The sequence below is a fragment of the Falco punctatus genome (assembly GCF_963210335.1).
Source record: "Falco punctatus genome assembly, chromosome: 8".
Taxonomy (NCBI): Eukaryota; Metazoa; Chordata; class Aves; order Falconiformes; family Falconidae; genus Falco; species Falco punctatus.
Genome location: NC_137588.1, coordinates 40,814,924 through 40,827,013, shown reverse-complemented (window position 1 = coordinate 40,827,013; position 12,090 = coordinate 40,814,924). Strand labels below are relative to the sequence as shown.

The 12,090-nt window shown below is 41.6% G+C and overlaps 1 protein-coding gene across 15 annotated transcripts in view; it reads right to left on the bottom strand.

Moving 5' to 3' along the window:
- MBD5 (methyl-CpG binding domain protein 5) overlaps positions 1 to 12,090 on the bottom strand; it is a 176,059-nt gene that overhangs the window by 18,580 nt on the left and 145,389 nt on the right. For 11 of the 15 annotated variants that reach the window (XR_013930136.1, XR_013930137.1, XR_013930138.1 and 8 more), the window contains one exon: positions 1 to 12,090. This exon is cut by the window's left edge. Coding sequence is in view for 7 of the 15 variants with exons in the window: in XM_080400051.1 (XP_080256177.1) it covers positions 12,019 to 12,090 (72 nt within the window). In the remaining 8 variants the exon portion in view is untranslated. The other 4 variants (XR_013930141.1, XR_013930143.1, XR_013930140.1 and 1 more) reach the window with 4 other exon arrangements.

Sequence of the window (12,090 nt, the reverse complement as noted above, 5' to 3'; positions counted from 1 at the left end):
AGAACTGTCAGAACAAGAAGAAATGGATGAAAACAAACTTTGAGCAAATGCAGGCTGGAAATCAGAAGATGATTACTACTGCGGGATGATATCCCAATCAGAACAAGAGGAAGAAGTCACACAGCATGATGGAGCTTAAAAACTGTTAAGGATTATGCAGTGCTCTGCTTAGTAGCACTGGCCGAGGCTTTCCCACAGGCAGAGCCCTTGCACCACTATTTTGGGGCTAGGGGGTTGTTTTTAAGCATAGTTTTTTAGCCTCAAACTAGGTTCTCTGTTTTAGCATTAAACAGAGAGAAAGTCACACACACCGTGCTGCTTGGCCGATTTCTCCTTAAGAAAGTCATGTGTGCAGGTCAAGAAATTATTTTCCTTCAGTGATGCAACAAACGTGCCAAGTCTCCTCCTGGCACTGGGAGCCAGAGCTGCGTAGCAGCTGGGCGAAGCAGGTCAGTGTGACTGAAGGGAGAAGACATTTCCAAATGCAGCATCCTTTGTGGAACGGCGATCCAGTTTTCATGGGCCATTCAAATCCATTAAGCTCTGACCCAGGTGTATGAGCAGGTAACCATGGCAAGAGTCCTAGCTAAGGTGGTTGGGAGCAGGAATACATTCAGCTGAGTCTACTCTGGAGATCAGACTGTGCTTAGAACACGCTTCTTAGAAGATGCTCTAAAAAATATTCAAACCCTGCCCACGTTTCTGAATTCTCTGAAAAACTGAATAGATACAATTGTCTACAGGGCTTAAATAAGAGTTAATTCAAATGTCAGACAAAAAAGATAATGTGCAACTTCAGTTAAGAACAGCTATTTTGGAGCATGACAGACAAGCAAACTTTAGATTCATGGCTATTTACCTGAAAGCAGTGGGCCCCGATGCCTTTCTGCACCAGCAATGTCAGAGGTTTTAAAAGAAAACTTTCTTTTTTCTGAGAAATGTAAACTTTAAGACGTTTTCCTTATTCTTTCATTTCAGAGACAAGAGAATGCAAACATTGATCAGAAGCCATGCTCTACCTGCGTTTGGTTTTGTTGAAGAACAAAGTTGAAATAAACCTCTTTTAGGCTTAGCACATTATAAACCTGATTTAGGAGGCCCCTAACTCATGGAAACTATCAGGAAGGAATCACATTCATTATTTTAAGGATCGTTAAAAAAACCCCATGAACAACTCTGTGAGCCTGATAGTTAAAGGCCATATAATTAGTTACAGCTCTGTAACACATTATTAGTCCCATTTCAGGAAGACCCCCAGTACTGCCCATCCAGATTACCTGAATGATGCCCCAACAGCTGGGCTCAGGGGGCTGCACACCAGCATCTGAAACACAGCAATAAAATCTGCTTTTCCTGTAGTCAGGAACAGTGTGGGGCTGAAGGAAGGGAGCACAAAAAGCATCTTTTCTTCCACTGGTGGTAATTTTTCAGTGAGTGAGAAAAGCGGTGAAGCAGCCTGGCTGCTGGACCACTCTCCACTACAGCAGAACAGCTGAGAGGTAACTTGGAGTTACTGCAGGGACAGGTGACTGCGTGTGCTGTAGGACACATTGCTTCGCTGCCTCTTCTCCTGGAGCCTGCTGCTTTGGGAGCATCACGTATTATCTTTTCTATGATCCCAGCACTGTAATGAGTAACCCAGCAGGGCTTCTCTGCTCCATGCTCTATACCCCAAGCCTGCGAGACCCAGCAGGTAGACCCACGCCATCACACACTCGCATCCTGCAAGAGCCGTCCATGTTTACAGTTCCCTGCGACTGCTCCTACTGAACACACCCCCGAGGTGTGAGTGCCTGAATCACGAGGCTCTGTTTACAGCTCCTTAAATTAATATTCATTAATCCTTCTTTATTGCAAAATCAGATCTAAACATAAGCAGCAGCTCAGGACAGCAGGATGGTGGGCAACAGCAGAACAGCCTCTGTGCCTGCTGCTTTGCTGGGCTTGCTGCTGCCGCCGCCGCCATGGGTCGATAGCTACTTTGGGGAGAGGTGCTGCTCCCAGCCACCCCCACTGCTCCCTCTGGGTGTCTGCTTGCTCTTCACCCCCTGCCCCAGGGTGGGGACAGTCCCTCCTTGGCCTCATCCAGCTGGTACTTGCACACGCTGCTGAGAAACTGCCTCCTGGTTCTGCCCAACATGCGGAATGGGTACATTTGTTGTTCTAAAAATACTTGACATCTTCGAGGTGTTCATCTCCTAAAAGTTTTAAGGACAAAATCAATAAACCTATAACACAGTCCTTTCATTTGGTAAATAATTGCATTCATTTTCCTGCAGGTTCAACTATCCTCATGATACACTTCATTCGCTCTTGCCGTCTAATCCATTATTTTATTAGATGCTTAAGTCACCCTTATCAGACAGTTAATAAGAGGATCACTGTAGATAGTTAATGGCAACATCTTCCTCTGAAAACTAATTAATAGAAACGCAACATTCAAGTCCTTTGGAATTTGTCTCAGTCTAAACCTCTTGCTAATGAAGCAGAAGAAATCACTTAAAAATATGCAGAGATGCTCTGAGGTTTGTTAGAAACCTACTTTGCTCATTGTATATTTAAGTATAGCCTGATATGAAATGATCTTTTCAAAAGTGAAAGCCTTTCAGCCTCAGCTCTAGAAGATGAATGTGTATTTTTGATCATCAGCACTGGTTCACTGCGCTTGATCTTAAACACGCAGAGATTTTTGTACAAGGCTGAGTCCCTGGCTGGGTGATGGGAACGCTCCCATCTCCAGGTGGGATCCCATCTCCAGGTGGGATCTGCTGAAGAAAGCCACCCGTGCACCTGCGCTGCTCCTCTGGGCACCTCCTGTCTTAGGGGAGATTGACATTAGAGATAAGGAAGAAATTTTCTACGATGAGAGCAGTGAAACACTGGCACAGGTTGCCCGGCAAGGTGGTAGATGCCTCATCCCTGGCAGTGCTCCAGGCCAGGCTGAATGGGGCTGGGAGCAGCCTGGGCTGGGGGGGGTCCCTGCCCGGGGCAGGGGGTGGGACGAGATGACCTTTAAAGGTCCCATCCAACCCCAACCAGCTTGTGATTTTATGATTAGGAGAGCGAGTGTGCAGGAACAGCAGAGAGCGCTCAGTTTGGGGGATAGATGTGATAAGATCTTGTTGTACAGATTCCATAATTAATTTTAATTTACTTAATTAAGTATTTAGTCTTTGGGGAAGGAAGATGAAAAAGTTGCTTCATAAACTGACAATGGGCCATTGTTCTCAGCTTCTTATCCTGGAGGCATGCAGGATAATGAGAGCTATAGAAATACTTGGACAGATTGATTATATAGAGCAGATAGGAGTCCCCCGGCACAGGCTTCTCATACATTTGCGGAGTAATGGATACCTCCGCGCTCTTCTGGTGTACGTCCCCACTCCCCGTCTTCGCAAGAAATTAAACTGGCTTTGTCTGACTGCAGCTACTGGGAACAAATGTGACAGTATTGAAATAAAGACAGACAGAAGAGAGCAGAAAAATTGGACTGAATTGCCCGTGGCTTACATGGGCAAGATGCAATTCAAAGTAACAACTTGGAGACATTATGGAGATATTATCTCTGATTTGAGAATTTGAATTTAACAGATTTCAATCCAGACTGCATTCTCCACACACATGTGGAAGAATTTTTTATGGAGTGACTCAAAAAGATACCCGGTCTAAGATCACATAAAAGCGCCAGATCAGGAGGCGATGCTCTGGAAATGGCAGATAGTTAAATTTATCTGACTTCTTGAGCTCGATATGTGGAAAACTAAAATTTCTCCACAAAAACAAATTTTAATTTGAAGACTTACGGCTTGGGTAGCTAATGAAGCGGTTACGGGTTTAACCTCTGCCAGAAAAATCATCCCTTCACCAAACATTAAGTCAGCAGACAACAGAAGTTGGGGAAATGATGTTATTAAAATTCTAATGTGGAAATTCCCAATACTTTTCCCCAGCATACATAAAAAGAAAATGATATAAATATAAAAGAAATCCAACAGATGTAGCGTCATATGGACTTGCTTAATGACAACGCTTAGCCTTTCAAAAAAAGATTTACATCCACATTCACTACTAAAACTTGACATTTGCATTGAATAATTCATAATTTGTTGCTTGCTGTGCTTTGCTGCCTTTTTTCTATTCCTAAGTAATATTAGCTCTGCTGTTAGTGAAGTAGATCAATTCTAACAAACGCAGATATGTTGCTGTTACTCTGTAAAACGTGAATATGTATTTAGCTAAAGCCATGTTAAAACTTTCCCAGCAAGAGCTCTTTGCCTGTAATAGAAACACTCTCTACAGATTTAATTCCCACCATTACTGGGCTTCAGCCTAATTCTCCCACAACTATTCCAAGTATTTTAACAAGAATCACACGTAGTTTGGACATGTGTTTCCATGCCTACATGTGTCTCATTTTACGACAAACTCGTTCCACCTCACTCTTTGTACGGATGCAATGAGGTGGCTGCTGGGGCTCTGCCACCAAGCTACAGAGACCTTCTCCCTTCACAGCCACTCGTCTCCCACCGCTCCCTGACCCGCGGAGGGAGGAGAGGTGCTTGAAGACACACCTGCATTCAGCATCTGTGCAGAAACTTGTCAAGTTGGTTGCTAAAGCAGGAATTCAGATGCAATTTCTATAAAAGTTACTGACCTAATTCAGGTTTTGGGGTTGTAAATACCATGCTTGTACTTCCATAAATCTCCTGAAGTTTGTACTTATTTTAAAAATGTGTGTATTTTATACTATTTATTTTTATTTTAATTCAAACACTCTATTGTCTATTTTAACCATTTGGTTGCAACCAAGTTACTAGTCACAAAGGTTCAGGTAGAACCAGGTTTGTCCTGACACTCTGCAGTTGGGAGAAGCTGCCGGTGCTTTTGCCCCATCAGCCTGCCGCCTTCTCAGGGAGAGCTTGCTTCATTTATTCATTCAGACTAATGGCTCAAGGAGCATGACACAAATTCATTTCACAACTACAGCACACACTGAAGGGCCTAAATCCTTTTATTTTTTAATTCATTTTTTTCCTCAGCAGCGGACAAGCTTGCTTTCCTCACCTGGAGACAGAGCACTGGTCTGCATCATATCCTGAAGACTTCACTTGATGAGCCAATATCCTCAAACTCAAAGCACAGGTATCTAATCAATATTTCAACGTTTTGGGTTTTAGTTTTTTTTGTTTGTTTGTTTGCTTTGGTTTTGCTTTACATTTGAAATTCTCTTTTCTATTCTACATAGTTTATACTGCTTCCATTTCCACTTCCACTTGAAATATCACATATATGATCAGGCTTTATCATGCAAAAAAAGTTCTGGCAGAGCATGCCAGTGCAGCCTTAGGAGTGTGGGATGGGAACATAAAAATCATAAGTTTAATAACGGGAGGAGAGAAGAATGTCAGTGATGCTCCTTGCTGCTGTATCAATAATTTGGAGGTTCCTGCCAATCAAAAGCACATATGGTAAGGATGTCGATACCTTGCTCATAAGGTACAACAACTTCCCTCATAACTTAGAAAGCAAATTAACAGAAAGGCTGTCGTGACATTATCTGAAATGCCAAAAGCCTCACATTTCATAATTTATAGTAACTTCATTTTTTTGTAAAATACATGTTTGGATATCTGAAAAATGAAGAGCAGGCTTGAGATGGCTGGCACACAGTAAGTTAACTGGGCAAGGGAGTAGGCGTGCTGCTGGGGTAGCTATTTTGGAATACTGTGATGACACCTTTGTGGCCAGACAAATAATTTTGCTCTATCGAGTTGGCTTTTTGGATGCTTTTCTGCAGCGATACTGGGAGGAAGAAACACAAGTTCTCCTGTTTTGTCATTTTGGTTGATGAGACTCTCAAGATGTATGAGACCAAGTCAGGGAACTACAGATTCTCTTTTCGGTCACAACTAAACAAATGAAGAATAGAATAGAATATGGAATAGAATATAGAACATAGAATAGAATAGAATATAGAACATGGAACATAGACCACAATATAGAATACAATATAGAATTATAGAGCAGAGACTATAGAACATGGGACATAGACCAGAATATAGAACATGGCACATAGAATGTAGAATATAGAACAGAATAGAACAGAAGAGGAGAAAGAAGTTTTCCCTTTTTTTCAGGGGTAAATCTTCACTTTTCTCCTCAGAAGCAGAGCGGCTCCCATGATGGAGAACAGCTAATGGCAGACCCCAATACTTTTTGTTATTTTTATGAGTGTTTCTCTTCCTGAAGAAAAATCAGTGAGAAGAACAAATTATTTTCCTGGAACTCAGAACAAGCAGTCTTTCTACCAAGAGTTAAGAATTGCTTCTCTTTCAAAAAGGCCTAAAATGATTGTGATTTGATGAGATGGAAACTTCTGAAGTCAGATTAAAAAAAAAAAAAAAAAAGTCTATTCTGCAAACTTTTTTCCTGTCTGAAAAGTTGGTGGTTCCTCATAGCACAGACTCTGCAACATACAAAGCAGAAATCCGCTGAGTAGTATAAATATATAAATATATATATATATAAAATTGAAAGTATTTATTCATTTTTAGGATACTTCTTTTTAGGGTTTTGGATTTCTTTTGCATTGCAGCCTTGATTTTGGTGCCTTGACCTTCCTCAGGGCGAGATTGCTTTTTTTTTTTCCTTCTCCCCCTCTCACACCATCGCTGGTTTGAAGTGACGGGTATTAATGTTGTTAGTTAAGTGAAACCACTGACGCCACAAGAGGACTTACCTGGCGGTGTCCCGCGCCGCTGGGCCCGGACGCGGATGTGACCGTAAGAGGCTCCGTCCCCATCCCACACTGGAACTGGTTTAGCACTGTTCAAAGCCAGGCTCAAATGGTGGCTCAGACCCAGTTCGCTCCCTCACTGGGACCCAGTTCCACCGGCAATTTTAAGACACAGCTGATGCCGCGCGTGTGCCGTTGTTCCCTTTGTTGTGCCGCACCTGTGCTCACGCTTCCTTGGGGTCTATATGCAGGAATGCCTGGGGATGCTCTTGCTCCGCCTTCTCCACACCGCTTTGTCCAGGGTAAGTACGACAACACCCTTCCCATTTCCCATATCTTTTCCAAAATAGAAATTCCCAGAAAGAACTATTCTCTCTCTCTCCACATATATTTATTTTTTTTCTTTTTCTGTTCTAAATCCTAACCCCTCATCTTCTGTTGGGCTGGCACTCAATTACAGACACACACTTATCTCGCAGCAGGTAAAAACGCGAGAGATGAAATCTCCCCAGAATGTGCTTTTGTGGGGGTGATTTCAATCAGATCTTTTTTTTTTTTTTAAGCAACAACAAAAATTGCTTTTAAGTGTTCACAGCCAATAAATACATTGTAAAAACTGGCAGAGAGAAATGAACGACGAAGGCCTGACGTCCCGCTGCTCAGCTTTCAAACGCAAAGCAAATACGTGACTAGTTCAGCTTCAGTAACAGCTGGCGGTGCAGGGCAGCAAGAGGCTGGTGAGACTTTTTGGGGTACATGTGCCCAGGCAGCATTTATCACAGCCATACATGCCACTGCATTTGGACAATATTGCAGGAAATAGGTGAGCACTTTCACTTTCAAAGGCTCGCTCTTTTAGTTAGCCTCTCATCCTTGATAGTGCAAGTCCACAGCAACCAGCAGCAGGGCAGAAACCCTCGGGGTGGTGGACTGTGGGCTCCCTGGGCTTGGGGGGTCCCCAGGAAGCCCCCAGGCTCATGTCCTGGGATAGACAAATTTATTTTTGGCAGGATTTTTTCCTTTTTTTTTTTTTTTTTTTTTTTTTGGAGGTCTAGCAGTGTTGATTCACCACCAGTGTGAACAGTGGATTTTGAACTAAATGATCCATTGATGGGCTTGGGGCTTTGTAGATCAGGAACGTGCTCAAAGCACTGGGTTAATGGCATTTTTTGGGGAATTGTGAAACGTGAAGGTTGAGTTGCTCAGTTAGTACTGGTAAAAACAGCAGAGAGAGGGAGGGGACCGAGGGCTGTGTTAACGGAGTGGATCTGTTTGGACTTGGATGAGAAGGTCCTGGATTGCGTGAGCACAAGCTCCAACAGCCACCGGCTTCCTCAACTTACCCGTTGGATGTCGCAGCTGATGCCGTTACCTTCCCCGAGGGCACCGCAGGCAAACTAAGGACCGGTAATTTGATCTGCAGTCTTAACTGTGAATTCTCTTGGCTTTTATGCATTTAAATCAACCTCCATGTTGTAGGTTGCTATTTAATTTGACAGCGGTGCCCGTGGCCCCTTTTAGGCCTGGGCATCCCATCGTGGCATCTTATAAATACATAGGAAGACAGTCCCTGCCCCGAAGAGAACATCACAGTAACTTTTTTTTCTGGTGATTTAATCATAATATTGACAACTTTATCAAAAATTACAAAACTGATATTAAAAAAATCTCTAATTCTTAGTAAGACTAGAATGGGTTTTTTTTAAAAAATAGAAAAGCACTTTTATGCTACTGCTCTTCTGGAATTCTCACATTACAACCCTACATAGCAAAATACAAACCGTAGCTAAGAAAGGTAGCAGTCCTAAGGTAATTCAGTCCACCACGAGCCCTCTAATATCTCTATACCATCAAACTCAGGGACTCCAAAAAGATATTACATCACTTATAAACCTCCTGCAAAGCTGATTTAGGAAATACCTTTAAATTTTAAGTTCTTTTTAACCCCTAAAACCTTAGACTGTGAGGATAATAGACCTGGGACATCAGAAGTGGGGTGGGTTTTTTTGATTTTTTTTTTTTTTTAAACTACGTGGATGTTAATTTTACAGCTGATACCAGCCAAATGTTTTCTGCCAGAAGTAAAAATATGAAGAAAATCCACTGAAATAAATGAAAATATTTTTTATGGTGTTCACAAAATGCACCATAATAGAAAGAGGAATATTTCCTTTAATTTGAACGTCATCTGAATGACTCAACCACATTGTCACCCACTTAGCAAAAGAAAGCATAATAAATAAATAAATAAATAAACAAGAATATGTAACACTTTACATCCGCAAAGAATCACATAGTTTCCTAATCTACCGAGATACTGATTGACGTCGTGGGCTCGCTTTACTCAGCCAGTTCAGTTTTGTGTGATTGTGCCATATTAATGACAAATAAAGTGTTGTTCCACTTTCCACAATGGAGTCGGTTGTTTTTTTTTTTTTTTTCTTTTTCCACCTTTTAAATATAGGAATTCTCTCTTAAATTAGAAAGTAGGCAAAAAGTATTTTTTAAATTTTCATTTTTAAGTCTTCTATTAGAAAAAATATAGATTTTTTAAACAAAAAATAATAAGGTAGAAAGAAGGGTTGGGCCTCCATCAAAAAAGTATATTATGCTTTAATGCAAAGAGAAAGAAATGGCTCTATGGGCAAAATTCAAGTATGAGTGACCAGTTTTTTAATCGTAAAGTAGGTGCAACATTTTTTAAAATGTTACAACACTGCATGACCTGTAATGCTCACAATATTTACATTAACTGCTTACATGAAACCATAAAAACTCTAAAAGAGAAAAAAATTGGTATGGACTGAAACAAACTACTCCTAGCACCCACATCAACGCCATTATTAACCAATGAAATCAAGTGCACAAAAATACTTTACATGGCCTACTGATGTAAAGTATACATCGGTGAGAAAGTACAAACCTAATCAGTTAAAATGCCAAAAGAAGGGTCGGTCAATACAAACTCAGTTCTAGGACAGAAAGCAAAGGGCGAAAGAAACTGAACTGAGGCAGGCGCTCGCACACGCACACGCACGCACGCGGTGGCGTCAGAGCCCACGCGGGTGTGGGCAGACAGCAGGGAAGCGGGCTGGCGTGGCAAACGGACAACATCGACTCTTGAAACCAACACAGCAACTCGGAACAGAAAAATGGGAGCTAAACTACACCACCCACCCCCCCAAAAAAAAAGTTTGTGGTGTTTTTTTTTTTTTTTTTTTTTTTTTAAATTAATAAAATCAATCACTTCACATGAGCTTGCATGGAGGACGGTGGCGTTACAAAAAGACAAATGAACCTACCCCGCGGAAGGAAGGGCTCCTGCCTCCCTCCAGGCCCCTGCAGCCAGTGTAGCTATTGCGATCCCTCGGGCGGGGGAAGGAGCAGTGGGAGCCGTTTCGCCAGCCATGAGAAAGGCCAGGGGCCAGCCCGGAGGTAGTGCTGCCCGCTCTGGCACGCCAGAGCCGAGGCTGGGAAAGCCGCCGGGTCCTGTCGTCCTCGGGGACGGCCGGTCTCGGTCATGTCCTTCAGAGAGTGGAGTGTGGGACTTGGGCAAGGCGGATGGGAAGAGGAGCAATGACTTGTGATCCTGGCGCCGAGTGCCGGGTACCTGGAGAGTGGCGATACCGCCAGCTTCCCAGGATGCTGATCACTGCCAGTCCTTAGCTAGAGAGTGAGATTTGGGAATTCAGGGAGGGGGGAAAAGGAAATCTGAGGTAAGTGGTGGTCCCGGACGAAGAGGTAGGGGTTACGGACTCCAGCCCGGGACCGGGAATGGTGAACTGAGAGTTATTTCGGGAAGCCTTGAAGACAGAGGATGTCATTGCTTCCATCACCATCACCACCATCCGTGTCAAAAATAGAAATGAAATCAAATGGAAATAATGTTGTGCTACACCTCCGTTCGTTAACTTTATAATGGCTCATAGCTTTAGACTTTTAAATCTGTAGTGTATTAATTTTTTTCTACATATTTTTCACATTTCTCACTTAATATAACATAAATAATTTGGTTAATAGATTTAACCTGCACATTTCAGCCACATTAATATATATAAGAATCTGTTAATGGTATAAATAATTCTTTTTAAATAAAATAAATCTGATATGTTACATAATACTGATAAAAATTACTGTTGCTAATAGTTTTGTAAGCCACCCTTAATTTTTTGTTTTAATACTGCGAGATGGATACTGGAATTACTTTTACGAACGCTGCGGAGCATGCCCTTTCATTCTACTGCGAAACCAAACCGTAATCAATACTGATCACATTATTAAAGCAGGGCCTCTGCCCCCTTAAAAGTAAACACGATGGTTAATGACGTTAGATAATTTAAGCTAATAAATCTAGGGGTTTTGAGGGGTCAACGTTACGGGGGATATTAACTGTTTAGTTTATCAGGTGGCTATGAAACTTTAACTACAGAAATGGTTGACTAAAATAGTCCATCTACTTTTTTTTTCTTTTTAATAAAATCTACAGCATTCTACTTTAAAAGCTAAGTAAATAAAAACGCAACCGATAGTTGCAGCCTTTGAATTATTAATTAGAGCTGTGATCCCACATCCCGTTAGGAATCTGCAAGGTTGCACTCTCCTACAGAGACCTGAAATGGAGTACAGTACTTCCAGGCAAGGTTCATTCCAAACAGACAGTATCAATGAACACTCAGTGGCGTGAAGTGTATGTCATAATTAAGGTATTACATAATCATGCCTTCTCTCTGCTGTTAAATACAAAAACAGCATCTTTTACATTATCATATAAAAGCATTTAGGCTGTATTTTTATTTATCACTTTACACTGGTAGTCTCTTGTATGTGTACTCAATAGAAACCAAAGAATTTTGTACACTATTTTTTGTACAATAAAAGATAAAGTGTGCATTAGGTACGCTTGTACATGACAATATTGTACAATATTTACATTTCAGATATCACCATGAAATTCTGTATTATCTATATACACAATGAAAATTTCTCAGAAACATTTGGACTATTTCTTATAATCACAATTTTAGTATTATAGAAAAAAAATTCAGTAATCATCTGCCATTGTTACTGCAACCTTTCAAGATTTCTGATTGGCTTACCCAGCAACCGCTATCCCTCCTAATCATCAAAAATATTGTACCACTAATCCGCGTAGCACCCTGTGATGGTATCTATCTGTCTTCATATAAATATTGATATAACCACGTCTATATCAATACCTACATATAGACTTATGTGCACGTTCATTTTGATAAGCACTGGACCAGTAACAACGACATTCAATGTTATCTAGAGATCTTCCTCCTCTTGGGCTTTGGAGGCTTCACTTGTCTGTCTCCCTGGGGGATTTGGTGGAC